Source organism: Arvicanthis niloticus, chromosome 22, assembly GCF_011762505.2.
Source record: "Arvicanthis niloticus isolate mArvNil1 chromosome 22, mArvNil1.pat.X, whole genome shotgun sequence".
NCBI classification, from domain to species: Eukaryota; Metazoa; Chordata; class Mammalia; order Rodentia; family Muridae; genus Arvicanthis; species Arvicanthis niloticus.
Window position 1 is genome coordinate 7,448,559 of NC_133429.1, and position 19,606 is coordinate 7,468,164.

General features: G+C 42.4%; 1 protein-coding gene across 11 annotated transcripts in view; it reads left to right on the forward strand.

Annotated features, from left to right (window-relative positions):
• Window positions 1–19,606, forward strand: part of Ric8b (RIC8 guanine nucleotide exchange factor B) — a 97,825-nt gene that overhangs the window by 32,888 nt on the left and 45,331 nt on the right. For all 11 annotated transcript variants that reach the window (XR_013106256.1, XR_013106253.1, XR_013106254.1 and 8 more), the window contains 2 exons: window positions 6,914–7,008; window positions 19,145–19,373. Coding sequence is in view for 7 of the 11 variants with exons in the window: in XM_076919788.1 (XP_076775903.1) it covers window positions 6,914–7,008; window positions 19,145–19,373 (324 nt within the window). In the remaining 4 variants the exon portion in view is untranslated. The remainder of the gene's footprint in view (window positions 1–6,913; window positions 7,009–19,144; window positions 19,374–19,606) is intronic.

Here is a 19,606-nt window from a genome sequence, read left to right on the forward strand (position 1 = left end):
GTAGTATAGCCTAGCAGCTAGTTTGGCTTTAGCGATTTTAGCAGGTATGTTTATGACTCCCTTCATTTGCATTTCACCAAAAGCAGAAGATTAATGACTGGGTGTTCCTTGAAGTTTAAGAACTTAGTTCTAGTTGTTCACGCCTCAGTGTTAAGTTCCTGATGCCTGCAGATGCATCATAACAGATTACTTTGAAGAGTCCTGTCTCATTTCCACACATTAATCTAGCTTTCCTCTCTCCTCCCTCCCTCTCTGCACGGTTTCCTTCTGAATCCCTTTCTTAAGACAGTATATTGAAAAGGTGAAATAGTTTCTTTAGCAGGGTATAAGAATAGTTCCAGAAAGGGTAGTTTTAAAATAATCTTGTCTTTCCGTTTTATTTTCCCTGATATCTCTGTTGATGGAGCAGTTCATATTTTCCAGAATCTCTTGACTTAGTTCACATTCCCTTCTCCATGTGCATGAGTACTGCTGCCGGAAAAAGCTGCTGGTCAGGGCCAGCAGACATTAGAGACAGACAGGCGGTACAAACAGAGAAGCACGGATCCAGTGTTCAGAAGGTGCTGTGCACATAGCAGGAAGCACCAGCAACAGTCACCAAGAGCAAGAAAGCCATAAAGGAACACAAGGGTTCTTCTAGAGACTTTGAAGGAAATGTGAAAGGATGGCATAGTTGAAAATCAGAACGCTCCAGGCTATGCAGTGCTTAGTCATTAAATCATGTCAACAAATATTTCTCTCTCTGTGCCTAGTTTGCACCGGGTTCTAAGTGAGATACTAGTGCAAGGTGAAGCAACCTGCTCTCAAGGCACAAACAAGCTAGTGGGGAAATGCTACAGACAGGAAAGTACACTCACAGTTGCATCCTGCTCCATGTCTGCTGCTAGATAACAGCAGACAGAAGTTGGTAATTTTATAAATAATAGAGCTTTACTTTGTTTCTAGAGGCTGGGGAGTCCCGAATGACAAAGTCACATCTGGAGAGGTCCCCCATTCTGTATCATGTTATGTTAGAGATGTCACATGGGGGAGAAGCCTGCATAAAAGAGCACGTGGAAGGCAGGGCGGTAGTGGTGCATGCCTTTAATCCCAGCACTGGGCAGGCAAAAGCAGGTTGGTTCTCTGAGTTCGAGGCCAAACTGGTCTACAAAGTGAGTTCCAGGACAGCCAGGGCTACACAGAGAAACTCTATTGAAAACAAAACAAAACAAAAAACCCCAAAAGCAGCATATGGACATGTGAGGGGCTTAGTTAGAGTTCCTCTCATGACAGCACCTACCTGTTCCTTAATGCAGAGCCCTCGTGACCTTAAACACTTCTTAAGGACCCTACGACTATTACCACTATCATAGAAATTAGATTTCAATATGAGTTTGAGAAGGATGTTTCAAACCATAAGAACACTGTTATAGAGTTTACTAATTTTTCTATATTTTATATACTTGACAATAAGGAACCATATTAACAGTACATAGCAGAACCAACTGCCATATATTCCAGGTCTTTGGCCTTTCTCTCAGGCATGGGTCAGCTAGGTCAACCTTGAGATGAAAATATGCTGGCAAAATAGTTTTGGAAGTAAAGTGGAATCTTGTACAATTATCATGAGAGAGGAAAGCAGAGGTAAACTTAGAATCAAACTATGAAGTGAGGACTGTGTAAGAGACCGGCGTTTTCTCCAGTCCCATCTTACTCGACCCTGGCACCACCCCAGCCTGCCTGTCTCACTCCTTGTGTCTTTGTCCCCGGAAACTATCCTTCTCCTCTTCCTTGGGGGTGTAGTGTCATTTCAGGGGTGAGGTGAAAATATTGATGTCCTAAAGACAGCACTTCTGAGTCCTGAAACCAGGAAACAAGACTTGAATGCTGTATTTACCTAATGGTTTACAAAGAGAAGTTGCATTTACTCTTGGTGTTAGTGAGGTATAAACCTTAGCTCCACTGGACATAGGAGGACCCTGAGGGTCAGAAAGCTGAAATTACTTCAGGGAATTCACACGGTGGTAACCAACAGTAGGAAGTGGTGTCTATTCTAGCACATTTCTTAAAGATTTTTTTTTAATTTATACATATATGTGTGTGCCTGTGTGAATTTATACACAATGTGTGCCTGCAGGCATTCACAGAGGACAGAGATTATTTGATCTGGAACTAGAGTTCCGGGTGTTTGTAAATGACCTGATATGATTGCTGGTAACTTAACCTGAGTCCTCTCCAAAAGAGTAAGTCATCTGAACCACTGAGCCATCTCTCTTAAGCCCCTAAGCTTATTCTATTTTATTTTATTTCATGTCATTCTGTTTTATGATTTTGAGACAGGATGTTACTATGTAGCCCTAGCTGGCCTAGAACCTACTATGTAGAGCAGTCTGGCCTTCAACACAGAACCTCTCCTGCCACTGCCTCCCAAGGGCTGGGATTAAAGGCATGAGCTACAACACCCAGCTGCAAATTTTATTTAAAAAAAAAATATCGTGTGTGTGTGTGTGTGTGTGTGTGTGCGCACGCGCGCGTGCGAGTATGTTAAGGGTGCTCCATACATTTTACCATGCTCATGTGGACACTTTTGTAGACTTGGTTCTCCATGTCCATTAGTTGAGGGACCTAGGTCATTGGGCTTGCAGGACAGCATTTCACCTGCTGAGCCATCTCTCTGCCCCACTGTCTTTATTGACTAAAAACTGTTTACTGATAGCATGCCTCTAACAAGTGTTTGTTGCAATAGAGACTAAAAGAGGAGATTAAAGTATACAAATAGCCGGGCGGTGGTGGCGCACACCTGTAATCCCAGCACTTGGGACACAGAGGTAGGTGGATTTCTGAGTTCGAGGCCAGCCTGGTCTACAGAGTGAGTTCCAGGACAGCCAAGGTTATACAGAGAAACCCTGTCTCAAAAAACCAAAAAATAAAATAAAATAAAATAAAATAAAATAAAATAAAAAACTACCCGCTCACAGTTGACTGCTTGTGACACCTGCCAGTATAATACTGAAGAGGATTTCTTTCAAAAATTCTACTAGTTCAAGCAGATGCGAAATGGATTGAAATCCTTACTTTATATCACACACAAAAAATTAACCCATAGGAAAGAGACCTAAATATACAAAATTAAACATTAAAGCTTATAGAAGACTTTATAGCTTTATCTCAAACAACTCAAACATTTCTGAATTAAGCAAAGACTTCTAAAGAAGATAAAATAAGGACGGAACCTTAAAGAAAATTTAGCAATTGGTCTTCATTAAAATAAGTTCAAAAGATAACAAGATGCCAAAGATAGGGACTCACTCCTAGAATCCCAGCACTTAGGAGGCAGAGTTTAGCTCAGTGAGGCACACCATGAACAAGCAAAAATGGGTGGCCTTTTGGTCCATGTAGCATGTTAAAAATGCCCAACAGGAAAGAGGGCCCAGGGCTTGGAAAGGAACTGTCTAAGGACTGTGCAGACAGCCAGGGAGCATAAGCAAAGCCGTTCCACTCTGTCATCTTAACATGATGCGAAAACCAAGAAGCAACCACATGTGTGAAGTGATCACGCAGCTGTGGGAGACTTAAAGGTGGGGTTCCCTTTGTGAGGTGTTTTCTAGCTGTGTGCTTGAAAGTACTCTTCGGCAGTGCTCTCTAAACTTGAGAATCCCAAGTGTATCTGTCTAAGTCCCTGTGGTACAGCATTCCCTGTCCTGGGTGTGAACACAGTTTGTTACAATGTGACAAGTGTGTTTTTGGCAGCAGTCTTGAGGATGCCCCAACAGGAAACAATCAGAGTGGATAAGTGCATTATGATATAATTATTCAGTGTACTCATATGATAACAGTGCTTCTTTGAAAAAAATGTAGTTTTATATGATATGTGTGCAGATGTGTGGGCTTGCATGCGTATATGGGTGTGGAGGCCAGAGCTTGATGTTAGCTGCCTTCCTCAGTCACTCCCCACTTTCTTTGTTTGAGGCCGGGTCTTTCCCTGAACCCAAGCCGTCTGGCCAGCCCAGTAATGCTCCTGCCCTGTATTCAGTGTTTTCTGATCTGTAGTGAAGGCCCCATACTTTCTCATGGCATTGCAGACCAGTGACAGATGGACTGTCAAGCACCAAAAAGAACCCCTGCAACTACATACAACATGGATCGGTCTCTTAACTAGAAAGAGACTGGGAGTCTGTTTCGTGGTTCCTGTCACACAAAGTTTAGTGGCAACAGAACTCACTAATGTGCTATTGTAAGTTAGGGCTTTGGAGCATGTCATCTGGGGAATCCGCAGAGTTCTGGAGTTCTCAATCCTGGCATTGCAGGATTTTCGTGTTGCTTACAGTAGCTGCTCATTTTTGTGAAAAGTGAATCAGCCATGCAGTTACAGTTCTGGCAGTTTTCTCTCTGTGTGTTATACTTGACGCTTGGATTGGAGTTTGTTGTTCCCCTGTTTAATACATGCCTTCTGTCTTTGTGAGAATAACTAATGGAGGAAATAAAGTTCAGTTAAATATGAAATTACTAATTATGATTTCACAAAAGAAACTTTAACAAGACACTAATGATATAGATGAGGTAGAAGACAAAGGAGCTCTCTGGAGGTAGAAAAGAGGCAGACAGCTCAGGTTCAGAGGTTGCTCTGAACAGAGATTTAGGTAATGGACAAAGGGGACATTGCAGGCAGAAAGTACATTTAGGGAGTAAGTGGTGTTCACAGATGGGAGATGGGTGGAAAGTGCTGTCTGCAGTGACAGACTGGGGAAAGACCAACATGGATGTTTTCCAAGAGGCTTGTCATGATCATCGTGAGCCCAGCTAGTTAACTCTGGAATAAGAAGCACAACTGGGCATGGTTGTTAGTGCACACTGTAATCTCCAGCAGTGAGCAGGAGCTATGCAGGAGTGTGAGTTCAAGGGCAGCCTGGTTTAAATAGTGAGACCCTGTCACAAAGCTGGAGATGGAGCTCAGTGGGACTGGCAACCAGGGAGCTATTTCAGTTTTCAAAATCAAGCAACAACTGATCTTATCAGTGGTTAAGTAATAGTTCAGTTTGACATAGGTTTCATGGGCTCCATGTACTTACGGGAAAGGAAGAGTTTTTACACATGAGAGAATTTCACTCCAATCTTAAGTGGATAGTGAATGCGACAACCATTATTCCTGCCCTGTCCTCTTCCTCCACCCCACGATTGCTTCTTGCTTCTTTCCCACATCTTGTCTTGGCACCAGCAGTCACACTGCATTTCCTTCCTTCCCTCTCCCTTCCTCATGGTTTATGTTATTCATCGTTTTAAAGTGCTGTTGTGCGTGCTGTTTTCTTTACTCCTCACAGAACCTCACATTTGTGGAAGTGTGTGGGAAGGACCTGAAGATTAAAAGCTGTGACGGATGTGAGGTCATAGCCTAGACTCTTGCTTGACTCCAAGTGCGAAACTGTTCATTATGTGACTGAGACCTTCATCTGTCTTAAATCTGTATGTGATGTGTTGTTTAAAATATTGTCAGCCTTGTTATGAGTAGTAAAAGTCTATCCTGTTGTTTGTTAGAGTCTATGAGAGGCATCTTAGAAAGACTGTGCATTGTGTATGTGTGTATGTGTGATAATTGCACACATATTTCACTTTAGATGAACTTAATTATATACTAAGAACTTTAAAAAATTATTGCCCTTGAAGTAACAGATTTCCTGTATCATATCTAGGCATCTAAGCTATCATAATTACCTCTTCATTACTGTGTCCTCTTCTATGTAAATACACACACACACACACACACACACACACGAGAGAGAGAGAGAGAGAGAGAGAGAGAGAGAGAGAGAGGAGAGAGAGAGAGAGAGAGAGAGAGGAGAGAGAGAGAGAGAGAGAGAGAGAGAGAGAGAGAGAGAGAGAGAGAGAGAGATTGAAGGCCTTGATGCAGGTGGCGGAATACATTGTGGGTGTGCTAGGAGATGGCAGGAGAGATAAGGTGCTTGCTGTGCAGGCGTGCTCTCCAGCACCATCATAAGCCAGGTGGGGGCGGCCGCCCACTCGCAATGTCACTAGACTAGCCAAAAAGCTGAGTTAGGGATTCTGCCTTGGTAAATAAAACAGCAATAAAGGAAAGCACCCAACATCACATATGCGTGGACATCACACACATACACACACACCAGAAAAGAAAAAAGAAATTGTAATGGTCCAAGATCTCATTATAAATAGAGAGGTAGCAGAAGTAATTCAAATAATTATTCAAAATTTGGTTAATTTCTCATTGCTATTTCCTTCTCTCTCGCTCCTTGTCTTTAATTCAGTGCCAGTGAATGAATGTTGGGAATGTAAGGGGAATAAGTCTGGTCATTTGTGGTAGTTATGTGGGGCCTGAGAGAGGAAAGATAGAAAGAACATGAACCTGCTGTAAGCTCAGTACTCAGGAGGCAAAGATACAAGGATTTCGAGACCAGTGTAAGCTTCATAGCTAGACCCTATCTCAAAGGAGGAGGAGGAAGAGGAGGAGCAGGAGGGAGAGGAAGAAGAAGATGAAGATGTTGTTATACTCATTACTTTTGAAAGCTAAGAGATGAAAGTTTCATTAAAAAATGGACAACCAACTATAAAAGAACTGTCCAGTATAGGTTAGATTTGTCTGAACTTCTGTTAGATTAGTAAACTGGCACATTATACTGCAAAGAACAAAAGAACCTAGACTGTCTAGAAATGAACAGTCCTTAAGGAATTGATTTTTCAAAACAATAAAACAGGGTAGCTGGCTCAGCACCTCCAGATATCAGCCATGTCTGCATGTGGTTGTGGCTATTCATGAAGGGAAACGGCAGCCGTTTGCTTATGCTTTGGGAGTGGAGTGTCTGACCATCTCGCTCTGTGGAAAGCGAGCGTTGTGTTAGTGTGCCAGACTCCTTTGTTATGGCTTCAACTCCAGCTTATGCTCTCCACTTTGTGTTTGCCACAGAGCGATTCTCATCAGTTCCGTGTCATGGCAGCTGTCCTTCGACATTGTTTACTAATTGTAGGTCCAACTGAAGACAAAACTGAAGAGCTGCACAGGTGGGTAACCTTTACGTTGATATCTCAGTGAAGCATGCCATCCATGTTTGATGTCTCTGTGTATCTATTTGCGATGGTTAATTATGAACACAAGAAAGTGAAAATATTGTATTCAGTCAGGTAAGCGGAACCATGCCCCAGTGTGAAATTCGTTTACTGTCCTCCTTGACTTTGTTATATTGAACTCCAGGGTCAGACTTTGTCATGTGTTATATTCAGCAATAGAACCCAGAACAGTATTGAACACTTTGAGATGAACTCCCAGACTGAGGATGTTACTAGTGGTGCAGTGCTTGCCTACCAAGTACAGGTCCTCAGCAGTTAGGAAAAAAAGATAACTTATTTAAATGTCACTCCAGCCTTTTGAGGTAGCTATTTTTTTTCTCAAAAGATAAGAGAGCTGAGGGCTGAGGTCTCCTTTTTATTACTAAACCTAACTAATACTTCCACTATTTCATTTTAAGGGTATTTAGCACAAAAGTATATTCTATATAGTAATAATTTAAATAAAAAACAACAAAATAAGAGAATCATAGTATTTTTTTTTTTATTTTGTTTTGTTTTGTTTTGTTTTTTCGAGACAGGGTTCCTCTGTGTATCCCTGGCTGTCCTGGAATTCACTCTGTAGACCAGGCTGGCCTCGAACTCAGAAATCCGCCTGCCTTTGCCTCCCAAGTGCTGGGATTAAAGGCGTGCCCCACCACTGCCCGGCGTCATAATGTCTTCTATTAAAACATACTAGATAAAGTTGAGGATCGTGGCTCAGTGGGTAAAAGTACTTTCTATAAAGGCATGAGGATCTGAGTTTGAGTCTCTAGAACTCATTCAGAGTCAGTAGCACTGTCTGTAATCCCAGTGCTTTTATGGGGAAATAAGAGGTAGAGACAGAAGCGTGTGGGCTAGCTAGCCTAATACATGCAGCCGTAAAACAGAGACCCAGTATCTATCAGAACAAGGTGGAAGGCAGAGACCAATGTGACCTGAGCTTGTTTTCTGACCTCCCCATGTGAGCGGCCACATTCACACACATGCCAGTGTGCATGTACGTATCTCCCTCTCATCTCTCTGTCTCCCACATCTCTCTCTCTCTCTCTCTCTCTCTCTCTTTCTCTCTCTCTCTCTCTCACACACACACACACACACACACACACACACACACACACACAAAGTTATAGATACATATAAAATAAAACTAATTCCAGTTATATGGCTTGTCTGTTAGAGACATCAATGGAGTGTTGTCTGGAGCTAAGGACAAACAGCTCAGTAGAGTGTCTACTGTGCACAAGTCCCTGCTTTAGTTCCCAGCACTGAAAAAATACAAGTTTCCACTGTCTGAGAACAGTTGAGTAAGAGTTAATACAGTTTCCAGTTCTCTTACTTGCTATGGATTAGGTTTGTAATAACAAAACATTTGACTTCATTATAAGACTACTAGTACTGTATTCTGTAAGAATACAAATGGTGGCCAGTCATGGTGGCTCATGCCTTTAATCCCAGCGCTTGGTAGGCAGAAGCAAGTAAGTATATCTCTGAGTTTAGGACTAGCCTAGTCTCCAAAGTGAATTCCAGGACAGCCAGGGCTGTTACACAGAGAAACCCTGTCTCCAATAAAACAAACAAAACCAAAACCAACCAACCAAACAAACCAAATGACATGTTAAACAATACACAGCTACAAAGAGATAGCTTCTACATCAACTCTGCTTACAAAGAAGTTAACATTAGATTCTCTATTAAGTTACCTCCTGGGCACTTATCCAGATATAACTTAAATAAAAACTTTACAAAAACACAATCAGAATAACACACACACACACACACAGAGAGAGAGAGAGAGAGAGAGAGAGAGAGAGAGGCAGGCACGTGCCCACTCTAACCTTTAGCTGTTATTTTTCAATCAAATCTATATAATTAATTTAATTAGGTGGAGTAGTATGTTTTCTGTCATGCTGAATTTATAGATAGATTATTTTTTTATATACTTTGCACCCTGTAGCCCTTCAAAATGTCTTCTTTATGATGGGAGAGTATAAATGCTGGGGTGGGTGAGGTGCCATACATCTGTAGAGCCAGCCATCCAGAGGAGAGGACATGAATGTTGTGAGTCCAGTCGGCCTGGGCGATGTGGTGTGAGACACTGACTTCAAAATGTAGAAATGTTTTCCGAAGCCACAGATCAGATTCCTTTAATTTCTGGAGACAGCTCCCACATCTGCAGTATGTCCCATCTTAAATGATTGCATTAAGCATTTTTACTCTTTATGGTTTTTTTCTATAAAAGAAACACTAACAATGCAACATCAAAATTAAAAGTGTTTTTGTTAAAAAGCTTAGAAGTATATTGATTTTTTAAAAAAAAGTCAGATAACCCAGGCTGAGGAACACACAGGCAGTAAAGAGGAAAATTCTGGCAGGCAGGCAGGCAGGTAAGCACTGCTGTGCTAGCCTCAGGAGGCTCTGCCAGGATTCTCCAAAGAATGGATTCCAGATCTTAGCACAGTGCTCAGCATGTGTCAAGGGAACGAAACTACAGAGATTGTGCAGCTTTCTCTTCCTTCCTTTGCTAGACTTACCCTGTAAAATCCTTTACTTTACAGAGTTACTTTGATAAAATCCGTTAGCTCCACTGTGAGTGTAAGGGTGTAGCGAGAGCACATCCGGGGTTATGAGCATTCTCAGAGGTGCTCTTGGGAGACAGACTTTTGCTTATCCAGCAGTTTACCTGCAATGGCCTTGCATGCCCTTCTAATCAGAAGAAGGTGATTAGTATCAATCTGAACACGGATGAGCCCAGGCTAATCCATTTAACACAGAGAGAGAGCTGCTCAATGTCAGGAGCTGGTGGGCACCTACTGAGGTGCCGTTGAGTGAGCCGGACACAGTGCTTACGGAAAACTAGAAGGTGCAAGGCACGTGTTAAATATTTAAAAGTCATCTTGTTCTTTTTTATATAATATTTTTATTTTTATTAATTTGTTGAGAATTTTATTCAATTATTTTGATCATAGTCACAACTATTCCCTTGTGTCTCATTCTTTAAAAGTTATTTTCAAGAGTTTTTATACTCCTTTTTACTTTATATTTTTAGAGAGTTTTTGTTTGTTTTTTGATTTTTTTTTTCAAGATATGCTTTCTTTATGTAGCCCTAGCTGCCCTGGAACTCACCCTGTAGACCAGGCTGGCCTTGAACTCACAGAGATCCACCTGCTTCTGCTTCCCAAGTACTGGAATTAAAGGCATACGCCACCGTGGCCTGGCTCTATTTTTTTCAATGCTTTGACTTAGGAAACAGTGAAGCAGCATAGGTATTCCTGGATAGGGAATTGTGGTAGGATGCTGATTACGTGAGGGTCTGTCATCAGACCCTCCCAGCCTTGCGCTTAACAGCATCTCTGTCTGCTGTTACTGTGATCAGCATAGTGACTTTTAAATGTCATATTTAGTCCAAAAGTCGTTAATTGCTTTTTGAATACATTTTATTTAGAAACTTACTTTTGTATGTATTCTTTGATCATATAAAGATACTTGTTTTCGGATATTCCAGTTTTTTTTTTTTTTCTTGAAGCCAGAAATTCCACTCATATTAGATGATAAAGGTGCTTTAGAAAAGAAAGAGCCTGGCATCTTTCTGGTTTGTGTCTCTGTGAGTGTGCCCCATTGCTCTTCTCAGAGGTGCAGAGGAGGCAGGCGTGATGAATGCACAGCTCACAGCAGCAGGAAGCCTGAGCTCAGACCTCAGCATCCTCAGCATCCGCTGTGCTGCGTCCCTTCAGTTCTTTCTGAACAGCTGGGAGAGTGTTGGTGCTGTCTGCCTTCTCTTCCATCCCTGCTGTGTGCTTGGACGCACTGTCAGCACCGCACAGTGAAGAAGCTTGTCCATTGGCACTTGGATCCCCAGACTTTGGATAGTGAGGCTTTCCTTTGCAAAGGAAGAAGTGGGAAGGAAGGATGGTCTCCCTGCTGCCAGCCAGGATGAGACCCCAGCACGGGTTAGCTTGTGTTAGGCACTCAGTTCCAGTTCCTTCTGTACACTAAGGATATCAGCAAGTGCTCATCCATGTCTTCGATCTATGTGGAGTGAATTTTTTTATGGGGTATAAAACCCCCTTCTTTCTTTTGTGTATTGGATGTATAGCTTCAGCCACCATTTATTGAGAAGACACCTGGTGTGTGTTAGGCCACTTGTATCCCTTTCTGCTTGAAGTGCTGTATTAAGTTTTCAAACCAGAAATAGGACTCTCCAGGCTTTTCTCTTACAGGATTGTTCAGGCTCTTCAGTCTCTTGACAGTCCATATGAGCTTTAAAATTAGTTTTCCTCTTTATATAAAAAATATCATCGATGAGGATTATTTGAATTTGGAATATTCAACTCCTAACAATATTGTCTCCTAATCATTATATATATCACACGTTAAATTAAATATTTGAAAATGAGCTGATTTTATTTTCATTTATATTTACATGTTAGTGGGCACTTACCTAGTGTTAAGGACCAACTTGAGCTTTGGGGTTAAGAAAGTCAAAGCATACAGTCCATTCTGCAAGGCTCACCAATTAGTGCACATGTGCGTGAATGAGTCATGTGTCCATCCACGTCCTCTCCCCACTCCCGTGAGCACTGTATCAGTGAACGAGCTTATATGAGAGAGAGGAGAGCACAGACATTTATTTCGAAGAGATCAGAGAGGAGCCATTTTTGTTGTTGTTTTGTTGTTGTTGTTGTTAACTCTCTTGGCTCTTTTTATTTTCTGTAAATTTTTCAGGTGAAAAGGGATTGTTGAAATTGTCTGTCCCACTGAGTGCTGTTCTAAGGTGTCATAAGGACATCCACAGTATATGACTTGAAGGAACTGACATTAAATGGAGAGACAAGACATAAATATTATGAAAAGTTAAATAACAATTCAAGACAAAAATAGAAAGACCACAAGATAGTTTTGAGTAGTTTTCAGTGACTGGTTCCAGTAACAGTCGCTAGAGGATAAGTTCACTGCGATCTGAGTGAGGGTCTTCTTCACAGTCCGTCCTCCCTGGGCCTGTTCTCGCCTACTTCCTACCACTGGGGAATAATTTTTCTGTTATCAAAAGACTTATAGGTTTACTTCCTAGGCTATTTATCCATAAACATCAGTTCATCATGAACATCAGTTCAACCTCTTCTCCCTCATATCCTGAGAGTCTCACCATACCCAACTCAGATCAGACCAACCACCTCCAAGGCCTGTGGGAAGTGATCTAGCCTGGCAGATGATTTCATCTCCACAGCACACAGAGCTTCTCAAAAAGCCGATGTCTGCTTGAAATTGTCATTGCTTCTCTCAGTCACAAGGACCATTTTGTTATGATCCATACACTTAGGACCTATAGCCCCATCTGTGAAAAGCTGTGTCACCAAGTCAGTACCCTCTTTCTTCCTTGACAACCTGCACCAGCCCTGACACAGCCCTGTCAGCTAATAGCCTGCTTTTACTTAGCAAGATGGTTTGGCAACATGGGCGAGGCAAATGTGATTGCGGGAGTCCTAAAAGCCTTCAGTTTCTTGGCGTAACCATAGAAACCTCAAACTGTCTCAACCCTTACTACAAGACTTTAGGGGAAAATACTACGCTAAGAGTCATGTAGGCGCTGTATAATGAACCAGGCCACATAGTCCCACCATGGCCCTATGCCAGGTACATCAGTTTCTTCTGAATGAGAGCTGTCTCATTGTGTAGTATGGGGGAGTCCATGGAATTAGATCTGGGGCACTGGCCTCACTCTTAGGGGAACATTCTGCTTTACAATGTCCCTCTTCCTATCGTCAAACAAAACATTTTCATGGCACTGATCCATGCTTTCCCTGCCTCTGAAAGCTTACCGTTCTACAAACCAGATGGCTCTGTATCCAAAATAGTCTGCTTCTTCTTCCCTAGACATCGCCTGCTTACTTGGGCCTGTGCCTTCGCTCCATCTGGAAATGCTGGAGTGATTTTTGCCCAGGTATTTGTGAGGTTGGCTCCTTCTCATCTTTTAGAGCTCAGCTCAAATGTGGCTTGCTCAGCCAGTCCTCCTCCAACCTCCTAATGAAGACATACTGTATGTGCACACATATGGACATACCTATACCCATATTATCATCTGTCTCACTTTTTTTCATGGCATTTATCACTAACTAAAATAATATTATTCCTTTATTTTCTTGCATGTTTATTATTTCCTTTCTGAAGTTATAAAAAAAAAAAAAAAAAAAGATGAGACTGGAGAGATGGCCCTGTAGTTAGGAGCACATACTGCTTTTACAGAGGACCTGAATTCAATAGTACCCGGTCAGGTTGCTCACAGTCACTGTAACTCAACTCTAGGGGATCCAAGACTCTTCTGGCCTCCAAGTACACTTACACATGTACATGCTGATACACAGTCAAAAATACTCCTTTAAAAAAGGAATAAAAGATCTTACCTATCTCTTCCCATGCTATATACCTGATACCTAGGCAACTACACATATGTGCACATGTACTTACATATATCCATACACACATGCCATACATATAGATATATACATGTAGTAGTGGGTGTTAGTATTCCATCTAAACTCCACCTCCCCAGTTACCTGGCAACAGCCAGGTATGCTCCTCCCCACAACTACCTGGCAACAGCCAGGTATGCTCCTCCCCACAGTTACCTGGCAACCGCCAGGTAGCCTGATCCACTATAAAAGGGGCTGCTTGCCCCCTCCTCACTCGCTTCCTCTTACTCTTACTCTCTTACTCTCTCTCTTACCCTCTTGCCTCTCTGTCCCTTCCCCCACCTTCCTCTCTCTCCACGTGGTCATGGCCGGCCTCTACTTCTCTTCTCTCCCCACCTTTGCCCTTTCCCCTGAATAAACTTCCTCCCCCTTGGAATCGTGTGGTCTGGAGTGGTCTGTTCTGAGCTACGGTCGGACTTCTTCTTAAAACAACAACAGTGGTGCATGGGCCGGGAATCGAACCCGGGTCAACTGCTTGGAAGGCAGCTATGCTCACCACTACACTCTCAGACTCCCCACTGGGTTGTCTCCTTAAAAACCTCAGATCTCTAAAATTAACACCTACTTTTAGGCCTTCCAAATTGATACATCTCTACAATGAAGTCTGGATTCGGTATACTCTAGGTAATGGTTTAAAATGGCCACGTAATGGCACACTAGACCCAGTCATTTAAAAGGGTCTTCATACATACATACAGCAGTCTGGTAAACGGAAAAATTCCCTATATCCAATCTACTTTCGCTCTAATCCCTCCATGTGTTCTGCCTGTTCCCAACCTCAGTTTTTTTTTAGCCATCCGCCACTGATCAGAGTAACCATCCTCATGGTCCCACAAAAGATCTCTTGAGCTCAGAGCTAACCCTTTTCTTCCCTGACCCTCCTTCTAGAACTCCTCTTGGGTGAGACACATCCCCTCTCCTCTTGAGACAGTTTCTCGCAGCTGAGTACCCCAGGCCAGGCCTGGACAGACTGTTCTCTCTCTCTCACAGGAGCACTGGCTCCAAGCTCTAGTCCCTAGTGTGTCTCCCCCAAGGGTCAGTCCGCCACCTGCTGATGCAGGCCTCTTCCCCATTTTGCCTTCTCTGTCATTTGCGACTGGCTGTGACCATTTAGCTCAGCCGGTTCGCCTGAAAAGCAGCGGGTCCAGGACCCTGCTTGCTCCCTTCCCCTCTGTTCCTTAGCTCTGCTCTGGGTCTACTTCTTGCATTCTGCCCGGGATCTGTAAAGTGAGTGCAGACTAGCCGCTAAAGGCACTGGGCAGTGACTTCCACCTGCTAATAGGAAGTCCCACCCTACCGCCACAGCGACCCAACCTGCAACAAATATGCCCTCAGCTGCGGGCCCATAGCCCCAGCTTTCCTGTAAAGTGAGTGCAGACCCTAGCCGCTAAAGGCACTGGGCAGTGACTTCCAGCTGCTAATAGGAAGTCCTGCCCTGCGTACCGCCACAGCGGACCTGACTTATGCCCTCAGCTGCGGGCCCATAGTCCCAGCTTTCCAGCCATTTGATCGTATGCCACTATTGCCAGCTTTCTTATTCTGTTCCTAGCCAAATGTTTTCCTGCTAATACTAACAGTGGGTAAAGTACAAATTAATTGAATAGAGGGCTGCATGGATGGATGATGATCTTGCTAGCCACTTAACAGTAATTGGAAGATCGGGAAGGAACTTTCTCAAACCCTCCATCTCATGGCAGTACCAATAAATTTGTTGCAGCCTATATCTGTTCTTGTTTCCTGGCAATCTCAGACATTTATGAGGCTCTCTTCCTGTCCTCGAACCCCCCCCCCAAAAAAAAAAAGAATTCATAGGATAAATAAGCCCATAGACCTTGGTCTTAGCAATGATTTGTGGTATCAACACCAGAAGAATGGACAACAAAGGCAAGAAAAGCTAGGTGGGAACTCCTGAACCTGAAAACCTGCAAGCGCAGGAGACTAAGCCCTGTGCCATAGGAAGCTGTTTACAGAGTCAGCATCTAAAATGTATATATAGGGAACTTTCTTGTTTGTTTTGCTTTTGATGTAGTGTCTTGCATTGTAGCTCAGGCTCATCTTGAACTCAGTATGTATCCTAAGCTAGTCTTCAGCTGATAACTCCTGCTTTAGCCTCTTGAGTGCTAGCATTTACAGGCCTGTGCTGGTTATAACAGCACAGGCCTGTAAACAGCCAAGAAAAAAGAAAGAGGAAAAGGAGGAGGGAGGGGAGGAAAGAAGAGAGGGGAGAAGGCAAGAAGGAAGGACAAAGGATCTGAATAGACAGTTCTCCAGAGAAGATGTGCATATGAAAACATGTTTAGCATTACTAATCTGTAAAATGCAAATCAAAACTTTTAAGATTCACCTCACATCTGTTATAGTGGCTGCTTAAAGAATACCACAAAGCTAGGATGTAGAGAAAGGAGAATCTTTGTACACTGGCAGCAATGTGAAACAGTAATAGGAGTGCTTTTAAAAATTGAAACTAAAGCCGGGCAGTGGTGGCGCACGCCTTTAATCCCAGCACTTTGGAGGCAGAGGCAGGCGGATTTCTGAGTTCTAGGCCAGCCTGGTCTACAGAGTGAGTTCCAGGACAGCCAGGCTTACACAGAGAAACCCTGTCTCAAAAAACAAAAAACAAACAAACAAAAAAAATTGAAACTAGACATGTCACTTGGATGTATATTCAAAAGCAATAAAATCAGTGCCCAAAGAGATACTGCTTACTCATGGTCATCATATTACTAGTCAGGGACATGAAGACCGCCTAAATGCCTGTCGGTGGACAAATAGATAAGGGGAATATATGGAGAGGAGAGAGTTAGAGACAGGGTACGGTAGGGAGATGACTGAAATCTCTAACAACAGATAAGCAGAGAAAATGTGGCAAGTGTATGCGCATAACAGAACATCATTCCAACTGTATAAAGAAGGAAATCCTAAAATTCTCAAGAACGTATGTAGACATAGAAGACACTAACAAGTTAAACGAACCAGGCACATGCAGGATTCCCTTTTAATAAGGAGTCTAAACTAGAGACACTCATAGGGTGCAGTCCTGTGCAGGTGGTGGCCTAGGAGGTATCATCAGTTACGATACACAAAGTTTGTAGTTTTGACTTCTAGTGTTGCTGCACAGCAGAGTCTACCGTTAGCAATACTGTAGCATGTATTTAACACTTGGCAAAAGGCTAGCTCTTAGGTGCTCTTCCCACAAAAGAAAAAAAATAAGCCTTTTTTTTCCCCCTGAAAGAGATCAGGAGAATCCTTTGTAGACTTTGAGATTTGGCTAGCTTTCTTTTCAGAAATATACATGTAAGCCTCAGGTAGGAAGAAAGGCTATGTGACTGTAAGGTTCATTGCTTGCTGCTGAGCAGGGCAGGCCGCTAGTGTGTGCCTCACTGTCACTTGGTGTTTGTTGAGTTCAGCAGTTGATGGAAGTTGATCTAAGGTTGTCTTCCCCTCCCCACAGCTGGTAAGCCTTCTGCATATCAGGAGGGGGCTAGGAGCGTGAGCTGGAGGATGTCATGGCACAGTGATTAATGGTCTCTAGGAACTGAAAAGGAGAGTAACAGACACAGCGTTTCTACCCCCTGGAGTAGGAATGCAAACACCATTGTGCAAACCTGGGCATCATCACTGACTTCCTGGAAGCTGGAGAATCTCATGCACTCTTTTGCCACAAATAAAACTGTCCGAGAAATGACAGAGCTGAAAGGGCTGACCTTCCTGCTTCAAAAGAATAGCTCCAACACAGTGAGCCAGAAAATTAATTTTGTAACTGTTTGAGAACTGAGTTCAATAAGTAATGAGAAGAAAAGCCTTAAACATCCAAATATTTGTTGATTCCAGCTCTACATTTGGCTTCTTAAATATGCTAAATTCCTAAAAATTTCTCCTTGAAGTGAATGTAAAGAGGAAACACCCCTTTGTAATGATGTGACTGTCTCAAACTCTTCAGTTCAGTCTGTGATAGATTCATAGGATCACACTGTTGATGGTTTCCAGAGAGGGCTGTCTTGTGTTTAGGGGGAAATCCTAGCATTTTGGTATGGCTTGTACCAGTTTAGAGAGTGATTCTTATGTAAAGTTCTTCCTCTCTCTTCTCCCCAGTGACTCTGTAATTTCTAATAATAATCATTTCCAAATGCTTAAGTGAGAAGCAAGCCATTTTAACTACAAGTTAGGTACTATAGAAGCTTGCAGGAAAAAAATCTGGTTTGTGTGAAAAGTAGTGTACTTTAAGTGCCTTTGAGAGTCACAAATGACAGGACAGAGAGTTTGGCGCTGACAGCAGCTTCACTGAAGGACGACAGTGACTTATGCTTTACCAGAAACCATTTGTTCATAAGAACAGTTCACTTGTTTCTTAGCCCACAGCTCATACCACTTTTTGTTCCCACTCAGTTTCTGCACTGTCTAATTTGTAACGGATTTTCAAAAATAATTTTTTAGTTTTCCATAATATAAAAAGAATAAAATATTGATTCATGGAAAATAAAGCCATGCTTCAAAATGAGGGAAAAGAAAGGAAAGAAAGAAAAATCTCTGTATTATTTTTCTATTTGTTTTAGTTTTTAAAATGTCACTATAAATTACATTTTAAATTGCTGTGATCTGAGTTAAGAAAGCATTGGATGGATTAAGCCCTGACTTTGGTTTCCAAGTGGTTATACTTTTAAACTGTATTTGCAAGGGTTTATTTTTAGTCAGGATGTGGTTATTTTTAGACGCGCTTCTGTGTCACTAGGAAATGTAATGCCTGTCTTTCCATTGTTGTTTACCAGGAAGTCCTGGGCTACAGGCTATTAAGAGCCAGCTCACATAGGAGCACTGCCTCTCCTGGCAGATAAAACTATAAAACAGTGTGTGGAGGAAGACATGTACTTTGAAAATATACCTTAGTCTGAATCTCTACTACTATTTATCTTCTTGTATACTGAGCACGAGGACAAGGTTTTTAGAGAATGCTAAAGATACAAGGTTTGGGTTCCCCCTGCTGGTGTGCATCCCAGGCTCCTATACAGTCCTCCGGAAGTCAAAAGGCCTGGGACAGAGATGAGAGCAGTATGAGACCCAATGGTGAGAGAGGAAAAGGGGCTCTGTGCTTTTCCATGAAACTGTCATATAAAAAAAATGGGATGATTTAAAAATTGTATTTTATACATCAGAAAAAGCAGGGTCTTGGTACTCTAGTGTTTCTCTTTAATGTTGTTTCCTGTGATTAGCTGCTTGTACACAGTGCTTCTAAGTGCTCGATGCTATAATCTAAGGAATAATAATGGGCACTGGATCCACAAAAGCAGTTCAGGCCCCTGACGAAAAGGCAGAGCTGGCATTGTCACAGCACATTAAAGAGCTGGCATTACAGCTGGCTGATTCCTGTTTCAGTGTTTCAGAAGGTGACTTGGCATCCTGTGATTATGTCTGTCTGTTTACCGTTGCTTCTTTTTAATTTGTCATGTGTATGGTTGAGACAGGTCTTTATTTTCTCTTAATAAATGCCAAGTAATATTAATGGCTCTTTTTGAAAAAGAAAAATTTTAATTGACTCCTAAAAATCACCTCTGAACTTTGTATTATGTTTGCATTTTAAAAGCCTATTCACTGAAATTAAAATATTGTATTTTCAAATTGCCTTTCAGTAATGCCGTCAACCTTTTAAGCAATGTTCCAGTCTCTTGTTTGGATGTTCTCATTTGTCCATTAACCCATGAAGAAACAGCCCAAGAGGCAGCAACTCTAGATGAACTGCCTAGTGATAAAACCACAGAGAAAGACACAGCTTTGAAAAGCAGCACCATGGTATACAACGGCATGAATATGGAGGCCATTCACGTTCTACTCAGTTTTATGGAGAAGAGAATTGATAAGGTAAGGCTGCTGGAGTGGGAGATGCACCTGAGCCCTGTGCCCTGCATAGAGAGATGAGCCCACCCACCGCTGCACTGCCACAGCCGCGCACTGCCTGCCACAGCCGCGCACTGCCACAGCTGCGTTTGCCCTTTGTACTTGGCATGTTGGATAGTTATACTTCTAGGGAACTTTACCATGATAGTGACAAACTGGGAGAAGCCAAGGGAATGTATGTAATGTTAAAATTGTAT